The 22,497-nt window shown below is 40.3% G+C and overlaps 1 protein-coding gene across 1 annotated transcript; it reads right to left on the bottom strand.

The window, feature by feature from the left end:
* Positions 1 to 1,681: 1,681 nt before the first annotated feature.
* RB195_005528 (uncharacterized protein) lies at positions 1,682 to 16,804 on the bottom strand (the record flags this gene model as incomplete). Its single annotated transcript, XM_064178083.1, has 12 exons — positions 1,682 to 1,798; positions 2,306 to 2,463; positions 2,523 to 2,677; positions 2,875 to 3,011; positions 3,092 to 3,190; positions 3,293 to 3,389; positions 3,550 to 3,670; positions 4,197 to 4,311; positions 4,391 to 4,491; positions 4,798 to 4,903; positions 8,997 to 9,074; positions 16,766 to 16,804. 12 exons carry the CDS (start codon positions 16,802 to 16,804, stop codon positions 1,682 to 1,684), a joined length of 1,323 nt encoding a protein of 440 aa, XP_064035166.1.
* Between the last annotated feature and the right edge of the window lie 5,693 nt (positions 16,805 to 22,497).

Below are 22,497 nucleotides of genomic sequence, written 5' to 3'. Positions count from 1 at the left end.
TGCTCTGCATCTATATCTCTGGAGGTTTTCTTTCTTCTGTCTTTATTTATTTTATTATTCTTATATGTCTTTTATTTGATTTCCCCACATATTTTGAAATGCTGTAATCGTTACATTTTGCTTAATGTATAATACTTCTCGTGGTTAGGTTTTGGTTCAGGTTCAATGCCTACGAATTGCAGTTGGATCAAAACGATGTGAATATCGGTGCAGCTGCTTAACCGGGAGAACTCGATGCGACGTGGGACCCACATTAGCACCACTCGTCGCTGTAGTACAAGTGAAGCTAGCGATAGTCCAGCCTCGATTCAAACCCCTACCTCCACCGCCTCGCACCAGGTGTTTACGGATTTGCACCGAACCTCAGGCCGTGTTGACCCGGCTATACTCTGCATTTCTATCTCTTCTGCCATCTGCCCATGTATTCAGCAGGTCTGAACAGAAGAAAGAAGACGGAAACACACATCAAAGACCTTGATGATAACATAATAATAACAGCACAACACAATAGGAACCATTAGTATTGCACAATATGCATGTGCAAAATAAACGCACTCAACTACTGAGAAATAAATTAATTATGTTACCTACTCCACTTGACCTCTTTAAGGAAACGTTACGTTTTAAGCAGTCCATTTTGGGTGCGGCCATAAATCCAACTTCAATACAGGATCGTTCGAGGTTTTTTGAACGTGTACGTCAGCCACACGATGATTTGTTGGAACCAACTGATTTAGGTAGGCACGGTAATTCTTCGCGAGAAAACGAAAAAAAGTAAAAGAGTAGCGAACAATTCGAAAATTCCGATTATGAGTGTGTTTCATCTCTAACTGTTAATTAATGGCCCATGTCTCAAATAATTATTCAACAACAAGGACGATAGAATTCTTCATTATTCTTCTCACTTAGCAGATTCTACAGCACTCACATAAATAATTCTAACTGAACAACAATTTCCGGAACATCAAGTGGAAATACTTCAAATGTTGAAGACTATTCTTTCAGAGAACCCATAAAGATTACATAGAATTCTGGACAGAACCTGTATCTGAAAGAAAACAAGAGCTCAACGAGTGATATTTTACTGCTATTCCACGGCTGAGAGGAATCACAGTAATAGTTGTGACAATTCTAGTAACGTAGGAGCAAACATGGAAGTAATCCTGAATAGAGCAACCAACCTTACAAGACAGTGAACTACAACAACTTCAATACAACATCACGAATCTCTGATACAAGAAATACTTGCCGACTGACTAACATTTACGCGTACACGGAACGGAGATCTGATGTGTGGAAAGCAAGGCTAACATGAAAAAACACAACGATTCAGTTGCTTATGTAGGGGGGACACACAACTGATAGTATGTACGAATCACTGGAACGTATGAAGAATCATAATATCAATTATCAATAACTCATCACTAAATAAGGCTATCTCTACCCTATACATACTATACATTTGATACGTCTCTTTAAGGGCTAAAGGGCCCACGAATCTTACTTGCCACCTTTAGAACTGACCGTCAAAATCATCTAGAAGGATTAAATGCAAAGGAAAACAAGAATGAGTTCCAAAGCGTCCCCTGAGGTGCCGGAAAACATATTGCTACGATATTTGGTCATTAACTATTAGAACATCAAAACTTTGGAAATTCTCTTCCATAAAGAAGTATAGTCTTCAGAAAAATGACACATCCGGATATTTCTTCGAAATTTCCATAGTGAATGGATGAGGTTGCATCAAGTTGAATGTTTCTATCGTGCAAAGAGTTTCCCTTTTGAAAGCAGCCACTTTCTGAAATTCAATGAATGGCTATAACTAGGAGATTACAGGACAAAAAATCAGCTAAGCTTGTAGCTTGAAACCGATGATTTTCACAATCTTGATCATATACACCAGGATATTTTACACATTTCCAAGTCGAACAAGAGCGCAGTCGACCTTCTTTGGATGTGAGCCCAGGATTTTAGCTCGTGACCTTTTCAACTGACGCAGACGATATCGGAGAAGACGAATATAAATAAAAACGGATACTTTCTCCTTCTTTCTCCATGCATATGACAATTTATCCATGAGAAAAATTCAAGAAATTATAAGAAACTAGAATGGAAAGGAAAGGTATTCCACTCAGACTGAAAAACCGATTAAGAGTGGCATCAGTGCACTTTGCGGGCAGAATTCAGTGGCCTTCAAAACTCAAGAGTAAAAGTGATATTCCAAATGAATCACAAAACAGCAATGCCTTCAAACTAGACAATTTTTTCGTTTACCATGTTTTCTCTGACCTTAGCAGCACCTTACCTGTACATTTCCTATCCGCAGAAGGATTTCTGCAAACCGAGCAGCACTTTCTGTTGGATCTTTCAACTTAGCGTCCAAATGATGCCGCAATGAATCCAATAACCGTCGCCTCTTGGCTGCTATTAGATGTTGTGCAGCTTCGGATAGGGACAGACATTCTAAAACAAAACTAACCTTAAACACATCTCGGGTTCAACACATGCAACCATTCACATACCTGGATCATAAAAAAGGACCGCCTGAAGAAGAAGGTATTCAATTTTTGTCATTTTCATTCGCCGAATGGGAACCAGAATATTGTTAATGACAGCGACAACAGTAGGGATTAACCCGCTCCGTTCCTTCAAAGTATTTGCGGAAGGACTCCGAAATCTAAGCAAATGAATGAAAAACCAGATTCACGAAATGGGTACAGGTGTATTTCTGGTAAATTCTAGTGGGAGAATTTCTACCAAAATTTGCCAGAAATTCGTCTTGAGCAAGTTTTACAGTACTATGTGTTCCTATAGGAATCGTTCATTGTACTATCGAAACAACCTGTCAACAAAATAGAGCTGCAGAAGTCTTACCCACTCAAACCATCTGGGAATACAATTCGATCCGTGTACTTTTCAGGAGTATTGAATGCTTCCGCTAAGACGAGATTCGAAAACGATGAATGGACGATTAGCCGCATTTGATCATCAAGTGCTAGTCTGCTGAACATCTGAAGCACAGAATTGTCAAAATAAAGGCGTTTTGTGGGACAGGAATCAAGAAAAGGAAACAGGTGATTGGAAGTAATACCTCAAATGATTTGGCCCACTCGACTATCACTGATAAGATTTTTGCTCGCCAATAAGAGAAATTCGTGGACATTCCCACAGGCATGGGATTAGTAGCATACTGAAGTGATTTTCTAACATCAGGCAAAATTTTCAAGAAACAATCAAAGATCTGGAAGGTGAAAGCATCTGCTGAGTGCTGAGGAAAAAAAACAGTGCAGACCTTTTCAACGTCATCGAACGCCTTGTACCCACTGTCTAAGGCTTCCCTGAGAGAATTATGAATGGGCGTGACCGAAGACGACAGCAAAACTTGGTATCTGAAGATAGAACATATTGATTTAAAATAATTTGAATAAAAGAGAAATCTAACTGGACCTGGTTGTAACTGATAGGTAAGCTGACCTTTCTAATTTTTAACTGGTAGAAGTTTAGCTTTTCAACTTCGTCAATATCTGTATGTCGTTATGAAGAACTCACTTAGTTTCCTTATCGATGAGTAGTTCAATGAGCGGATCTGTGATTTCCACTTCATTAATATCGTCACCGTGTTCGGCATCTCGACGAGCTTTTCTTTTCCGCCGACGTTCCACATTCAGTTCTGAAGAACGACGATTTATGATTTTGTAACGACTAAAGATCAGGTTCGTTGCGTTTTCTACCGAAAGTAGACATCATTGAAGATTCATATGAAGGAATTCCAAAACTTGTAAAGATTGTTGTTAAATTGAATTACAAATTGGAATTAATTGTTTTTGTTAGAACGCAACAGTTCTGTCTTAGTGTTCATATACAAGCAAATGCACTAATAGGGCCTTATATTCAACAATGCCCGTATGTGGAGGTTGTTCTTAGAACTTTTGTTGCAACTCCACCAAGCTGCTAACTTCACCACAGATCCCGCAACATTTTTTGCTTTTTTCCTGAGATTCTCTCTTGGGCTAGCACCCAAGCCGAAGGAGTGTGGAAATTAGTGGTAGATTTTCTTTGATATAACAGTTGTAACAGTTTCACTGCATCTTCCCAGTTAGTAATAGACAGCACTACACCTTTATATATTATAATGCAAACGTGATAATAATAGGTAGCTAAGAAAGAAACACTGAGAGTAGTGAGAGCACACCAACCACTTCTATCCATCCCAACCCTAATACACTTTTTGAATCGGCAATGTCTGCATGAACATCGCATGTTCTTGTCGATAATACAGTCACCGTTGTTCTTGCACGAATATGTTCGATTCTGGAACTACAACATCTTAGCGTTGAAAGTGAAGAAAAAATAGGTTAACAAATATAAATTGGGAATAGAAAAGAAACACCTCAAGAACAACTCTTCTGAAAAATGTTTTACATCCGTTGCATGCCGCTACAGCATAATGGATGCCGGAGGCTGCATCACCGCAAACGACGCAGAGATCACCTGGAAATGTGAGGATAACAATACTAAGAGAAAAGAGGATCATTTTGGGGAAAAGCTAAACAGTGACAAAATTACATTCCTAATAACTATGCATACAAGTGGTATTTCAGCTGACAATAACGAGAAAAAAAAATCCTGAGCATGGACAAAAACGTCTGGCCGCTCGATTAAAATATTAAATTTTCTAAACTATGACAAAAATATGTCATACAACCTGTCGATAATACAGTCACCGCTGTCATGACACACGTAATATGATAGCAATACGGAACAAAGTCGATAGTAGAGTATTCGTACAGAACATACCTGGTGTGAACCTCTTTGTCGCATCATTCCTGGTGTGAAGACTGTGATGGCGGTTGTCATTTATGTGACACTGACTGGTATCGTCATCATCCCTCAAATGCATAACCTTAAAAGGAAATAATTTAAAAAATGGTTTGATGTAACTGAAAAGTGATAGCTTGCAACGACAACCATATCAACATACAAGAGTGTAAAAGTAAGAAAATCTTCTCTTGGGAAGTCAGAGTATGTTGGAACGAATAGGAATAATTAACAATCATCTACAGCAGAAGAGTTTCATTGACTCTTACGTCCCGCTCCACCCCTTACGAAGGTTAATTATCATACGACGCAGCAGCAGAACTTCACTATGTTATTATTAGTAAGGGACATAAATGAACATTGAGGACCTCTATAAAGCGAAAAACATTAACGTTGCAAGGAAATTTCCAGTCCTTTCGAAACGATAGAAAAATGTGAATAGGAGTGAATAAATATGGGATCTTGCAGTATAAAATCCAAGAATACTGAAGTAGCAGGTGATGGTAACTAAGAAAAGATTACCATAAACTTTAGTGGCATAAAGGACGGATTTCGGGGATGTTCTATGCGAAAGGTCTTCAAAAAAATGGAGCCCGGCTGTGAAGGGTTGTGTGCAGCGTGCGAATGAAACGACGTGGGACAGAGAGGCAAAGGGGCGGAGAGTGAAAGAAAGAAAATGAATGAATGAATGAATGAGGAAGAAAAGGAGCTGAAATACTTCGCCTGTCTTTTTTTTTTGCTCCAATATCTGAAATAATTACAGAGCTAACAAGTAAGAAAGGCAGGTATATGTTAGTGAGTCTCGTATAGCACTCTCTGACTATGCATGTAAACATAGATGCGATAGTCGGAGCCGGTGCTCTGACCCCCTTCACTTTTGAACGGTTGAGGAAGGGACCTCCTTCAGTTTTAAACAGTTGGCGAAATTACCCCCTTCACCTTTGGATGGTTTGTGAAAGGACCCCCTTCACTTGAGCTGCACCCCATGAGCTAAACCCCCTTCACCTGAGGAAGATCCGGCTTCTCCCTATCGCACCTATGCATGTAAATTTGGACATTGTGCTTGGTTCAGGAAACATCCCGACGAAACTCCGAAAAAGATCTCAGAATCTCAGTTCTTGGAATAAGTCAAGATTTTTGACCAGTATTGTACATAAGGAAACAGAATTAATGGGCAATTGTCAACAGGATTAATAATCCTTTGTACAATAAACAACAGAGTGATTGAGTTGCAAATCAACAAAATTCAGAAGAAATGTACATCAAAATTAAAGGATATGTGCTCTGATAAGACGCACTCGCCTGCAGCTTTTAATATCTCACATCGAACATCTACAAAACACAAAAACAATTAAACCGAAATGTAGTGCTCAATTGTGTGAGCTGTCCCTGCTCGGGTAACAAAGGAAGACCAAAGATGCAGTCACACTTTATGTATTGCAGCAAAGACAAAACATGCGCACTAAGCAATTTTTCTTACGCGAAAATACTTTATCAGTTCGCCTTTGCATAAGCTGAGAACAAAACGAGCTCATACCAGTCACAGATCTATTAGACTGTTAAAGAGCAATTGTTAAAACCAGACAAAATGTGCGCACTAAAAATAAAAGCGAAAAATAAGTTCGAAATAGGGGATCAAACTAAAGTGATGAAGACAGAGAAATGCAAAGGTTCACATGACGCGAATCGAGAAATCTAGACATTAAGAGGACACAAGCTTACACTTGAGAATTGAAGAATCGAGTTGTTTTCACAATTCAGATTGAAAGAGCAGGGTAATGGTGATTTTGTACGCATAGTTAGACCTCTTAGTTACTATTCTTGAACAATTTTTTTGTATCAAATTCTTCATAATAAATAATGTTACTATTAACAATCAATTCAATCGTGGCACCCAGCTTCCATAAATTTCACATAAATTCCTATATTTTTTTGAAATAAGGAGAGAGAATAACGGAAGTTCAAGACACTTATAGAAAAAAGTAAAAACGAACACATTCAGTGATGTTTGTAGAAATCTTTCGCTGGTAGTATATAATGGAGAATTTACGCCTGCGAGATAATTCTATGTCGCAAATAGTCCCAAAAGTAACTACGCAACCTATATCTTTCATGTAAGCGAGCCACATATAAGCGACGAAGCTGTTTATGTAGGAGTGCGAATGACACATTCTGGAGGAGTAGAAAACATCGTGATCTTAATACTGAATGTTCTCGCTCAATTCAGCCCTCAATTATCCTAAACTGCGCCTATTTTTAAAATCTGTTTAAACACTGATTACTTAGTCAATTAATGTCATGGTTAGGGCTGTACTTCGGAAGAGAAACTAAAGCAGAAAAACTGAATAAAGTAAGAGTCTAGATGAGATTTGCTGGAAAAGTGATGAGCTTTCAGAAACTTCCAATCCAATATTCTATCTCACTGAATATATAGAGCTAACAATTGAGGCAGAACAGGAATAATTAATTATCACTTGTTATGTATGCGAAGACAAAAGCACAAACAATAACGTCAAAAAACGACATCTCATTCGATAGAAAACCGTGCGCGAAACCGAGACGCTCAGAGATCCATCACGACCGCACCTGTTCTCTGCATCAATCGATTGACCGCTAGATGCTAAATGCTTCTTTTCTTTATGATTGTGCGCGTCTAGCGTCTCTCACGGAATGTATTAACCAGTTGCACCTTCTGTGCACAGCGTAGAAATTTAATCACCGTAGGTATTATCGATGTTCCGCAGCGGAAACAGAGAGCCCCGATCTTCGAGCGTACATCGTGCGGAGAATTAGCAAACCTATGACCGACGAGACTGATCGTATTCTGCTGGCGCTTAATCGATGGGCTTGCAGGACAAAGCAAACACTGATACTCGACGAAGTGCTCCGAGTAAATTAGACATAATTCTTGACAAGCAGCTGGTATTTTCACATGATACATTTTAAGTTGATCACTGGAGAAGAGCTGTGGTTGGGTAGCACGAGATCGAAAACGTACAACAAGAAGACAGTCGAACCATTGATCAAGTTTATTTACAAAGTGCTCTGCCCAGAGAAAAAAAACTTTTCGCTTTACTTGAAGGAGTAAGATACGCTGCTGGGAACCATTGCAGGCAGAGGGGTCGAATGAAAGCATTAATCGCAATTCTGTCAGAAAATCGAAGATCAGCGGAAGGGCAAGTGGTCCAGGTGAATCACATGAAGCAGGAGAACGTCGTTGAAATAATGAGGGAGAATGGATGGACAGAACTCTCTAAAACGGGTCAGTTATCATAAACGATGGTCGTGTACACGATATACAACTTAGCAAAAAATTACCGATTCAATAGACGATCTTGCGAGCTGCGTTCTAGATTGGCACCACTTGATAGCAGTTATGCAGGTCATACACTACTTATTAGGAGCACATGGCTTCCTTAGCAACCGGCAGATAAACAGCACATAATCCAGAAGATGAGTGACAAACCTCGAGCTAAGAGGAAGCAGCATCAATAATCAGTCGTCTATGGCAATGCTACAGAACGCACAAGCGTGCATTTCGAGAGTACCCTGATCTCTGGGAAGCAATCATACTAAGCCATCCTCAATGTTTAATGTAGCAAGATCTTGGATAATATTCATGGACGACAAACTGTTTATAAGGCTCAGAACGAAGGCGTGAATGAAATTACAGCTAGGTAAGCTTGACTCCTTTAGAAAAAAAAAGAAGAGCTAAGCAATCATAGGCAAAGGCTTTGAAATCTGCTGCAATCCCCAGGGCCAGAAGTATTCAGAACGAGAAGCCCTCAATTACTAGTACTTTTTTTATACGAAACTACGACTATGCAGTCATATGTGATCTCCGAAGATTAACGCGCCGGCTAATCCTTCTACTTCTTTTCATAGCTCCTTTCCTTATCGGTAAATTTGTTCAACTCGCTCATGTTCTTCATAATTCATAATCTTCATAATTATTGTGAGAAAGCAAGATAGAATCTGCTTCTGACCAAATAACATCTCTAGAACTTCCACCTATACTGTTGGAAACAGCATGAATGAGTTTATCCGAATTAGATGAAAACTTTATACTTTCTTTAGTTCCAGCTGTTGATACATAGCAACCTAAACTTCGAAGAACCAACATAGTAGTATTACCGTGCCATCCAGATAACAATGAATGATGACTACAATGTACATACCAAACCCAAATCCTTGTGAGGCTTTGGTGCGGTTGGTGACGTAGAGCAATCTTTCAACACGTCACGACTTCTCCAGTCCTAAATTATAGAATTTAGATTTAAAAAAAAACAAATGTCATTTTTTAGTGAAAATCCGACACATAGTAAACGCAACACTTGTTGTTCTCAAGAAGAGTGCGTTCATTCGCGTTTGAACAGAAGATCTACATGTGAACCGATTCATACGTTGTTCGGAAATATGAAAAACAACCAGACATATAACACCGCCACATGCGCCTTCGTAGTTTCTTAATTCGGTTTAAAGGCATCACTCCACGAATCTGAGATGGTACGGATTTCAGGTGGAGTATTCGTATACGGGATGGGAGACTATGAAGAGGGGGGCAATTCCGTCCATTTCTTCCTAATTGCCGTAAAAAACGGTCCGGAAGATACGGCTACAGGCGTTCTGGCACACTATTTTCTACAGGGAGTTCGACTGGAGCGCGCCAGCCTTGTGCGGCGCCGCATCTTCCGATCCGTTTTTTACGGCAATTAGGAAGAAATGGACGGAATCACCTCCTCTCCATAGTCTCCCATCACGTATACGAATACTCCACCTGAAATCTGCACCAACTCAGATTCGTGGGGTGATGCCTTTAAGTCGTAGCTGGACTGTCGCGTTAAAATTCAGTCACAAGCAGGTGAATTCAAGATAAAAAAAACTTATCATTTTTACATTTTTTTTTACATTTCCTCGACAGAACTATGCACATGATCCAAAAAACTTTGAATGAGAGTTGTGGTGGTGTGGACGGCTATATACAAAAACAAATAGTTTGGACACAATATTCGTGGCAGCACGGAACTTTTCAACTGTTTTTAAATGCGTATCCACGTATGGACGGAGTATGAAACAAATGATGAATCCAAGGGAGTGATAGGACGTGCGTAGTGTGTACGGTAGAGTTCCTAATGCACACACAGCGAAAAAACGAAACACGAATACCATGAGTTTTGAGCGGACTCTAGGACCAATGCGTTCACGCTAGATTTTATCTACGACAGTGTGACCTTTTGAATCTTTCTTCCTAGATGCAATACAAATGCAGATAATGCCTCCACTTTCGACGAATCCACAGCACAGATATTCGCTACCCACTGGGCTGGAAACCATCCAATAAATAAAGTCCTAAGTAAATAGTAATAAAGTAGAATGAAGCAGTCCGGTGTGCCGCAGTTTTCAATCTCCCGCAGATGACTGCGAACTAACAGTATCGTTGGTCAAATTACTGACCTTCAGCCCAAGTAAGAAGTTATGTTATTAGGATGCCTCCTAATCCACTCTATGTTCGTCGTAGACGCAACGCAATACTACAACTGGATCAGGAATTATGGAGACTGTACGCTGTACTGGGCGAGTGAGAACTGTGCCTTACTGCACGTGATATTGCACAACACATCAATTTATGTGTGTGTTGTTAAATATAATTTGTTGTACTGGTGTTAACATCATTATTAAGAAACGATTCTGCAATTTAATATTGAACGAAAAAAGTTCTAGAAAATATTCGTGCGTACTAAGCCAGTTAAATGTTGAACACCTATTCGCACTACGCAGCCAGTGATCGCTCTACTAGACATCGAATTTCTGAAACGATTATATCTGTGTAGAATTTGCAACGTTTTGGTAAGAGAAGAGATGTTGAAATTGTCGTAAGGCCACAAATCACGTTTGAGATGTTTTCAGCGTCCCACTGCTGCATCATAATTCCTTCGTTTCTAACATCTCTCAAAGTCGTAGCTACGGTGAAAATAATTAAATGTCAGCGAAAGACAGACACAACAAACAGCGAAGAAGTCGTCAGCGAAGAACGTTAAAAGTCCATAGATTCTATTTACAAGCAGATTTACAATCCAGCCGAATGTACCCATTTCCCTGCACAGTATATCCAGCATGTGAACTAACAGTGAAGGCATGGTCGTAACCATACGTAGTGTAACGAGAAAGGGCGCAACGCTACAGCAACGGACGCTCTTTCCCTGCCCGGCATACACTGTTTCACCGCTCTACTCCGTCTCAATTTGACTCGGTTGAACACTATAGGTTCGACGACGATTATATGCACCAGAGGAATACGATAAGAATGAAGTAATCAAATATACCCAGAAACAGTCTAGATCTTCGATGATAGGGAAGTTTTGCTGTAAAACACTTTTCGCACGCATTATAGCAAAAGCTTGAATGAGAGTGACAAGTGCAAGAACAAGTGATCAACAAAAGCAGTGGCAAATACCTCTTTCAGAAAAAAAAGCCATCAAGGATCACTTTACAACGAACGAGAACAAATCCTCGAGGCCACGCTCGTCATCTGCATTCGTGAGGATTGGTAAGACTACCTCTAAACTTCGCCGACGTTGGCAATAACGACAAACAATTATGTTGCTGATTTTGTTTTCACTCTGATATTTACTAAATGTTAGAGAGATGATCGCAGCTACGATCGTGAATGCCTCGCCTCCAAGCAACATTCATCAAAAATCAAATCATTATCGCCAACGATTGTGAAGTATAGCAGTATAGCATAAGAAGAAGAACGAATATCCTTCCGACAACTAAACAACTGCAGTTAGTAGAGAAGCAGTTCCAAGCACGCCGAATAGGGTGATATAAAAGACAACGTATCAGGAAAACTGACGATGTTGGGGTGTCCGTGGGCAGATATAGAGTTAGATGTGTCGAGTACGAGTATGAGCATGGTCCCTCTCAATTTCCCCTAATCGTCCTTAAAAACGGCGTTTGTTCCTATGAGGCATAGTTGGGTCAAAACGACACGAAGCACGAGTGTAGTTGCACGAGCGGTCGCGCTAAAGCAACGCGATTTTCAACCGCGGGAAGCTGCGAACGGTCTGCTCGGCAGTTTGCAAGGTGACGTGAAGTGACGTCATCCGGATCGCTACTTGTTTCATTTTTTCACTTTTTCTGTTTCTTCGTCTTTTCAGTTCCTTTTCTCGTACTTTTGTTATGCTTGCAGTACTTGTTTTTGGTGTGTAGATCTGTATTTCTCTTAAGTTATTGTATTGTTTATTTCGTGTATTTAATTTAATGGTAATGTTCTTTTTTGTTTGAAGGGGATGAGGGTAGGCGAAGAAGCAAAAAAGAGAACATTAACATAGAAATGAATACAACTTTGGACCAAACTTTAAAGAACAATACAGATGCAATATAGATCTCTACGCAAATACAACAAACATTACGAAAGTACGAAAAAAAACATGAAAGACGAGAAAATCAGAAAGAAAAGCAGAAAAAAAGAAAACAAAAAAAAAATTGCGGCCAATATCGATACAATTGACGTCACATCACGTTACTTTGGCAAATTGCGTAGCAGACCGCTCGCAGCGTCCTGCGGTTGAAAATCGCGTTGCTCCAGCGCGACCACTGGTGTGACTACACTCGTGCTTCATGTCCTTTTGACTCGAACATACGTGATAACGCTCCACCTATGCCCCTCCAACCAAACCACCCGAAATTGATGTGGAAATTTTTTGTTTGAGAATGCGAATTTTGAATGTACTGGCTCAAATCGTCATAAAAAAATGGCGCGGAATATGCCGCTTTTTATGACGACTTCAGTTACAACGCGTCACCCTTGCGTACGCACCGCATCCTCGAGCGAGCGGTCGGAAACGAATGGATTCCCTTCAACGGCCCATTCAAGTAAAACCAATGAATATGTTGCCGGGTGAATCGGAGCGTGCACAAGGGGCGCGTTCTAACGTACCTCATAAGAGCTAAAGGCACTTCCGACACCATTTTTAAAGGACAATTAGTGGAATTGAGCGAGGCCACTTTCACACTCGTAATTTACACACCGAACTCTATATTTGCCCATAGAGACCTCAACATCGTCAGTTCCATGATTCTCCGCCTTTAAAGTTAATCTGTGTGAACTAATAAACCATTTAATTGCGAAGATTTTCCAATTCAAATAGGGCGGGTGTGGTGCAGTCGGTTAGTTTTCGGTTGTAGCCATACGGTCGACGGTTCGAGACCGCTCTAGTGAAACCAAGCCTTTCATCCCTCCCGAATCGATGAATTATTGCCGGACTTGTTTGGGAGGATAAAAACACTGACTTGATCATCGGCTGGCACCCACAATTCATTGTAACACACGCGTCCCAAAAACCTCAACGATTACCAATTCCAGTTTGAAAAAAGAAAACGCGTTGGCGCATCCAAAGTGGATTGTTACGCCAGTGACTTTACTTTGTCTCTCTTTCATTTTCAAATTATGCCGTAGGTTCTCTTCTACACAATTATCATTGGTTTCGATTTTGTTGTTAATAAAGTTCAATTATGTGTTCTTCTAGTGCGTCCCTTTGTTCTTCCTCGTCTTAGTGGTAATTAACCTTACAAGAGCTATCCATTTGTGTAACAAATGATGATGATAATGTGCGCAAGGTGCCCGCGATAGGCTGAAACTATGTTTCGAAAGTGCACTTTTCAGAAAAAATACTTCTTCGCAATCGTCTAGACCCTTTTTCATCATTTTCAACAGCACTTGGGAAAATTTTCCAGTTTCACTGAAAAAAAAAACTACTGGTCATGTACGAAATGGAAGGTGTTTCAAAAGTAAATTATGAGAACCACTTTTTCTTTCCTCAAAGTGGAAAAACGTATAAGAACGATCTCTTGCACCTGATCTCACCTATTGTTCTTCTTCTTAGAAAAAACGTCGGAAGTTAAGCGTTTGTATTCTTGATATTAAAAAAAACTAGTGGTAGAAAAGTAAGACACCCGTAGTAAGAGTGCTAACCCATGTATTCCTCACCGTAGATCGAGCGCAATTGGCTTTCATTAATCATCCTTTGCTCTATATGTGTTGTCTGATTTCTGGCGCACTTTTGATCTAATTGAATAATCAAATAAACGATGAGTCACAGAGGATAGTGGGGACAAACGCTAATCTTCAAAATATCCACTACAATTTCTAACTTTCGAATCACTGATGCCAGTTACTATTTCTGCGAATCTTGCTAACGTTTTTGATGGTATTGCGTTGAGTGAAAGCTCTGGCAGCAAGAAGATATATAACTAAGCGACAAGTCGCTGAAAAGATATTGAAGGAATCAGAACTTACTGAAAGAGGGAAATTCTACAAGACAGACATCTGATCTTCTTGTTAATGAGCAGTGAATCTAACTTAAAATCAGCCACTTTCGAAGTAACACGATCCCAAACAGAAAAAATCACAAATCTTCTCCTTTTACACTTCATTATTTATTGGTTTGCAAACCAGTCGCCTTTTGTGAAGAGATTCCACTTAGGGGTATGAGTTTGAATGATTCTATTAAAAAAACCTTTTTTCATTCAGAAACATAAAAAGGGATAAGTCGCGGAGCGCTGTTGTGTAACACTATGTTCTTTCCATTGAAAATGGCTCGAAAACGAATGGGAATTAAATACAAAATTCACTTAAGTTTTGCATCACGATTCATGACCACTTCATCTTTAATGCGTTATTCGTATTCTCTTGATCACCATATAAAGCATCGAAGTTCTGTGATAGAAGAAGTGTTCGATGTCAGGTGAACAGAAAACAATGATCGATGTTCTTCTACACGAAAATCTACCATAGGTCGTTTTTGATTTACGATAGGCGTCGAGAATTCTTCAACCAGTTCTTCAACAAGACAGCTAAAATGCACGTATTCTATTGTGGCAGGCCATTCAGTTGTATATATGGCCCATGTTTAATTTTCCAACGAAATTGTAAATTCATTTATTTATATTGTACTGCTCCTACTAAGCATAACGTCCAAATTTTCAGGCTTTCCTTCTGTGCAATCCAACTAACATAACTTTTAATAATATAATAAGGAGCAGAAGATGCTCCACCCACACAAATTGTAGACGCGTTAATGATTTCTGGAGTTCTATTGCCCACAATAAATTACATCGCTAAGGGGATGGGGCCACACGCCTTTTTATGGATTACTAGAGATAATACTGTATGATAACGCTCGCACTCGGCAACAACTGCCCCTATCTACTTGTGGGAAGATCCTTACATCATCAATTTCCTTGAGAAGATGTCAGATATATCAGTTTTGTCAATCAGAGGTTACATTTTTCATCTATAAGAGTAGAATGAAATATGAAATTTCCAATAATGATAGTGAGAAATAACCATAGGAGCTCCAAAATGATATACAGCACTTAATCATATGCAATGCTCTTTATAGAAAAATGTGGCCTAGAAAGCCGCACGAACTTACTCTCCAAACCAGTTCTCTTGATTTTACAAGTGACTTCATCCAATTTTACAAAACTTCTTTTTTGTGTGGGAAACATCCTATCCTTCCCTACAGCTTTTACAGGGTCTCCTCTCTAGCCGTCATGCTCTCGGAGAGGAAACCAGATTTGGTGATGAATTACAAAGTAAGTAGAACACAATAGCGCGATAAAAAGGTCGAACAGTTTTGGACTCGTGCAAACATTATGAGCACATCATCAAATGCACTCAACTGAGAAAGAATATCGAACAGAAACTCAGAACATTCAGCAAGATACCTACAGATAGTTTGAAAACAGATATTTGTGACCTTTCATCAAGTTATAAATGAGTGACCAACTCACAGCTCATAGAAAAGAACAATAACTCCATATAAAAGGGGTGGCTAGGATTTCTTTCTCGGAAATTGAACAGATAGTTGAAGAATTGCAACAGTGACTGCACTTGCTAATTGCAAGTAATTCCTTCGCTACTCAAAGCACAAACTTCCTAAAGGCAAACATTCACTCATACGGAAGACGAAAATATGTACCGCCGTAAAACTCTGGATATCGGCTCGAAATCGAAGGAGCTGCACGCAGAAATTCGTGCTGTTTGTTCTCCATTTTGAATCAGCCTAATTATGTGAACAGTTACAGTGTTCTCCTCCATAGTCTCTTGCCGAGCATTACGTTACACTTCTAGACTACTAACGATGAGGGCAAAAAGTCATGTTTGGTATGGAGATCATTGGCTGAATAACGTCATACGGCTGCTCGTATTGAATCGATATCTCAGTGCAAAACAGTTGACAACAGGTTAGTCTCAGTGTCCAACTCTTAATAGTTTCTCGACAGGACTTCTTCACACTCATGAGTTGCGCTGACTATGTGGCACTAGATATCTTTAATATATTCCTGCAATATTTCTGAAATAGAAGTTATGCCCGTTACTACCGTATCCTAATTGTGGCTCTCGTTGACATTTTCTACATATGCCACGAGAGCGCGCCCGCAGCGCGTATGCGTTCTTTTTCTTTTCGAATGCGGCGGAACGCAGCTGCATTGCGTTGCGTTGCGTTGCATTCGAGAAGTTTGACACGTGGTTGCACGTCGCAAAATTTTATAATACACAACCGGATGAGCACAAACGACTCCACGCCTTGACAGAAAACGATGAGTGGAAGGATGTAAATCAATCATGCAGATAAGGCAATTATTGGTGGCTTTTAGTGAGATGAAAGTACATAGATAGAATATAATTAGATTTGGTCATCTTTCCTTCGTCAGCCTTAAGCCTAGAGATTTGTAAAAAAAATTATTCAGTCCTTTGCTGACCTCGTGCTTCGAATTTCAGTTAAATTTAAAATAGTGGTAGACATAATTTCATGTGACATCCAGGAACAACTCGTCAAGATGAATAGAACTTGTACTTCTCTTCGCTAAAACTGTAGCTAGCTGCATGTATGACTGAGAAAGAAAAAAAAAGAGCATGAAGTTTAAAAACACCGACCACAATGATATTGGGCGGAAGTGTGCCTGAAAAGGACATCTGGGACGCAGTGCATTCAGTTAACTCGGCGGGATTATGTTCTAGTGTTATTCACTACTATAGAATAGTATAGGGACGTTGCGGTTGTATTCAGATTTCAAGTTAAACCAACAGTCGCAGCAGAACGGGGCCAAGTACAACTACATACGTGCCAGCTGTGGCTCGCATCGAATTGGTTGCCCAGAAAAAATCGCAGACATCAGACATCGCGTGTGCGTTCAATGCAGCACAGCTAAAAGTGCGCCGATCTCTGGTGGACTGCATCGAACGATAATGCAAGTGCAAAACATGTAAGATGAACACGAACCGAAGACAGAACAACATATCGTTCGCTCAGTTGTGCGTCAAAGCATGAGAACATTGCTTCAGAAGTATGCAACAGAAAAATAAGAAAAAAATGCGAAAGCACACTCAAAAACAATGTAAACGTACGTTATTCGAGCCGGCGACAAAAAAAAAAAACTAGAAACTCAGCGAATCGAACGTTGTTTTGGCACGACGAAAATCGATGAACGAGGCAGGCAGCGAGTGCAACTGGGGGGCGTGGTTCACGTGATTGTCTGTGTATGCATGTGCTTGTAAATCAACACGTATTTGATTTTCTAACTATTGATTAACGTAGCGAACGAAAAGAAGAGAGGGAGCGTGAAGTCTGTCTTCGTCGCCGGCGTCAACCACCCATTCTTTGAACTGCGGTCTCTTGAAGCTAGCGTAACGCGAAATCACGATATTACGATCTCACCAAGAATAGATGGATAGAGATAGTGTCGTAGTTCACGAATATGAGCGTAGTCACCCTCAATTCCTAGTTCATCCAGAAAAAGGCGTGTGAAAAAGCACATGCAGATGGAAGATATTCTGCTGCTGGTTTGATTCATTTTGAATTACAGAAGTCGGACGGCGAAAATGTAGCCTGCGCTCTATCGCGTAACAAGTTTTGTCATTGGGGAGACGGGACCACACAGGGCTGTTCTTCGCGTCTTTTTCCCGGATTTCCAGGAAAAATGGAGCGTTGTCACGTTCATACATGAGAGTGAACTACACCCTCATCTCTATAGTAGGATCGAAACGACATGAAGAACGGTGCAATTGCGTACGCAACTTCTCTCAAGGCGGTGCGGTGGAGCGTAGAGCTTGGGAGCGTAGTGGAACGTTTGCTGGTATCACCCATTTCTGCAGTTTGCGATGGTCCCACCTCGGGTCCAACTGCTGCCTCCGCCGCTGAATTTCGAGCGTGTACGCAAATGCACAGTGCACATGACAGACAAATCAGAAAGCGGCTTCGAGTACGTTGGAAAAGACCCTGCGGTCCAACACGCACATACCATCACGAGGGTGAACAGATGAATGTCGCTTGTCTCATATTATTTCCAATCTATGTTCCGTAGAGGTGCACTTGAACTATAGCAAATACAGAAAGATTACATTTCTGTTGGAGAACTGTGTTCTGAAGCGTTAGGTTGGCGAAAGTCGAAAAATTCGAAGACTCTTTGTAGACGGCACTCATCTCGCATTCTGGACCCAAGAAATCTACTGAGAGATGTGTTAGTGGGTGTAACAAGCGTTCGAAAATAATGGCAAACGTCCACGTCACGGAAATTCGGCGGATAAGGACTTGCATAGCAAAATACTGTAGACGTGGCATATAATCAAGAAGATAAGGTCATCAAATACCATTCGCAGCAGCAAAACAGCAGACAGAAGTATACGGCTTCCTGTGCTCTCCTCATACTAAGGAAGGAAAAGTTTAGGAAATGAAGGCAAATGAAAAGAAACTTGGGTAAAATGTAGTTGCGGAGGAAGGGGCGCTCAGTGGCACCCTTATTTCTCGACGCTCCATCTTACTTTTTCCTCTTAGTAACATTAACTTACATGTCATAGATCCTCTAAGACTACTGCTTAGGCTTTAGGGCCCCGATTGATTACTTACTTCGAGAAATGTTACTTACATGTAAGCTAATGTTACTAAGAGGAAAAAGTAAGTTAAAGTGTCGAAAAATAAGTTAGCCACAGAGTGCCCCTCTCCCCCAACTTTATTTTCCCCAAGAAAGTTAACAAACTCCGGCGAAAACGGAGATGCATTCTCAAGAGGATAGAAGCAATTAAATTCAATTTAATCAGTTAATGAAGAAATAATTAAATGTAAACTTTTAAGCAGTCACCTAAACCAGTATGCGCGAAGCGCGTAGCCCAACTGAAGCATCATCACTCGCCAAATTTCAAAACATTTCAGTCATTACACAGAGATTAGAAGTAAACAAACTTCACACACTCTCCACCCATGGCACTACTCCCACTGTACTCTAATGTGATCACAGTTCTCGAAGACGGAAAGGAAACGAGGCAAACACCTACTTTCTTAATATCTAGCGCTCACGTCTTGAATGTGGTAACGAGCGAAATAATGCCTTGTCCGGATTGCATATTTCATCTGGGCCCGTATTCAATATCATTTATCCAACTGGATATGCGCGCACTAGTGGACAAATGGGCCCAGGTTGGATATATTGCATCCAATGAAAATTAGAAAGCGGATAAATGCAGCGGTAGTACTTATCCACTCCCTTTAGCATAAGAAATGTCTATACAGGGAACGATTAGGTGCTGCAATAAAATATCATTACATCAGCAAGAAACCCAATGATGTTATAGTTCATCTCAATTGTATTTGTTTTCCAAAGGAAAAGTATACATCGAATACAGACTCAGGAGGAAAGGAAACGGTGTAGCGTTGCTCGGACTTTGGACCGGTGATAACAAGACCATAGCCATTGATCTTCGTCTTTATAATTTTTCGATCCAAAGAAAAAGTATTGTTCTATTGTCAGACCACGGAACTCATTCTAAGGCTTTCGAGATAAAAGCATCCACCAGGAATCACGATGAGGTGAAATCAAACGAACTCGCCCTCCTTGAGCAACATACGATAATCCTTTCTCTCGCATAAAACCCATGTCCACTATTAACCAAGTGGGCGAAAACAGAAGGTCAATATAGCAATATATAATTCGTCCCACGGTGACTCATAGGTTCTCACCGAAGAGTTCTCTTCAATGAGAAAAAAAAAAACATTCGAGACGCCACTACAACATAATTGCAACGTAATTTTGCTTATAGTAGGGTCGAAACGACATGAAACACAGTGCACTCGCGTAACCGTTTGCACTCGAAGCGCTGGGGTGGAGCGTAGCGGTTAGGATCGAGTGAGGACCCCTATTGTCACCGTTCATTGCTGCAGTTCACGATGGTCCCACCTTGATTCCAACCGCTATCTCCACCGCGCCGCTTCAAGCACAGTCGCTTACGCAACTGCATCGTGCTTCATGTCGTTTTTACTCTACTATACCTCCATGATCTTCCTCTGTTAATGTCTTCTGCCACGATCCTGACCTCTCTTCACATCATTAAACAAACTGTTGATAACCATTTCGATATTTGGCTTTCCTCCGCAGAGCAAACGCGGACGCAGGTCTTGATTACGCTAATAATAAATGTCACGCAACCACCGAGTTTATTCAAAGAGACTAAATGGAAAAAAAGATCAGAAAAATTCACGTGCAGAACGAAATGAAGCATGGTGCAGTTGCGAAAACGTCTGCGCTCGAAGCGGCGGGACAAAGCGTAGTGGTTAGGATCGTGGGGAACCCTTTTCAGCACCACCCACCGCTGCAGTTCGTAATCGCCCCACCTCGATTCTAACCGCATTCTCCACCGCGCGGCTTCAAGCGCAGCCGCTTACGCAACTGCACCATGCTTCATGTAGTTATGACCCCCTATAATATTTATCCCAAAATGAGATTTTAAAAAATAATACAGAAAATAGGTTATAGAAAGGTTTCGTGTCTTTTTTCTCGAAAATTTGTCCACAGCAAGCGGACTCTTGGAAATGATTTCTGTTCTATCCATTTTCTCATAAATGTAACCTCACCAGAACTTACAAACTAACTCCATAGAAATTTCCATTCACTTATGTTCTTATTCATGATCTGCAGAGTTTCTACCACTTTTGTATTTTCCGGAATAATTAAAAGAAGATTTTCCGTTCATCTGAATGCAATACCTAACACTGAAAAGAAAAACAAGCAGGGATAAGATAACGAAGAGTAATGTACTAAGCAGAAAAGTGCTGCTTTCAACGGGTCTTTTCAGCTCGAAAAAAAAGCTATAAAGTTTAAGCGAAGCCACACCTTCAATTCCACTTTTTTCAAAAGAAATGACGCAGAAGAAGCCTGACATCTGTCGCCAATAACTTTCTTTGTCGCGCAGAACGCGCTCAGTTCCTCTGCTTCACAAATTCTAAAATTCATTTCATTCAACGCTCGGTCAACGAAAACTGCCGAAACACATCACATGTAAGTCGCTGTTGATGCGTGATTTTGCAATTGCAGAAAATGAAAATTTTACCTTTTGCTGATGTTAATTATGGCTATTATCTATTATGTGAACCCTTGGATCACGGAAGTCATGGCAGCTGCCACTATACAGGAAAAACTTCCTGATGCGATACCAAGGGATGGCTGTTTCCGTTCTTTTTTTACATCCTGACTTAAACAGAAGTCTGAAAACTGCACGTTATAGATGAGAGCAGGTTAGAGGAAGCAATAGAATGTAAAAGTAGATTGATTGATGGGCTGAAAGGCCAAGAATGATAGAATGCCAACGTCTTGCACTTTCTTTGACGTTCAAACTGATGATTACTAACATGTGATGACAGGAGGAATGATGAAATGAACATAATGAACAGGGAGAAACAGTTTTCTACGTCTAACGGAGACGATGGTTAAAGATAACTTATCTGCTTTCTCGAGTGCAACTTCGAGGGGAAGATATCCAACATGATCAACCTACATCTCTTCTCTCTTCTATCCAGTTTTATAGAATCACCTACGACAACTACGCTGAAAACGGAGAAGCAAAGCCGCTTCCATGAATATTTGACGAAAACGGTAAGCTCCCTACAAAAGAAATATGGATTTTGGTGGAAGTGCGAAAATGTAGAAAAATGTGAATAATATACATTCCAGTGAACAAAGTGGAAACAGCTGCAGAAGCATATGATCCAGAGCAAATATAAGCCATGAAAAAGCTTATATTTGAAAACAACATATGTAGATGGTATCGAAATCTTGGAGTTTTCGATTTTAACATTTGATTGATAAATACTTAGTTTACTATAAAATAACCCACTGCACACGCCTCCACCAAAATTAGTGACAATTAAAAAGGAGGTATTTTATGCGGTTATTTTTGTTCCAACACGCATGCTTCAAAGAATAACGTTTCAGCGGGTTTCTCGCAGTGTCTGTCAAGGGTTGTCAACTACTTGATGAACATCAAAGTTCCTTGAGAACAGCCTGAGCAAAGAACCAACCATGTAACTGCTCTGATTACAAAGTTCAACCGTTCCCATAGATTCCAATCGAAATATGCCAACTTAGTGAATCAGTGTTAGTTCTAGCTCAACTTAAGCATAAATGAAATCCAATCCGATTGTTCATCGGGGACCCAGAAGAAAAAAGTGCGGTAGGTAACGACTTGAATTGAAACACACCCAGATTACATGGGTTTCTGCTTCGAACCCTCCTACATACCCTCATACCAACCGCATTAGATTTTTTTTAAGGAAAAAGAGTTAACTGCTTCCACTGGTACTTATCCCACGCAAGGACATGGTCCAATAAAAGTTGCTCACA

This window comes from Necator americanus, chromosome I (genome assembly GCF_031761385.1).
Source record: "Necator americanus strain Aroian chromosome I, whole genome shotgun sequence".
NCBI lineage: Eukaryota > Metazoa > Nematoda > Chromadorea > Rhabditida > Ancylostomatidae > Necator > Necator americanus.
Note: the sequence above shows the minus strand (reverse complement) of the source record. Positions and strands in the feature narration are given on the sequence as shown.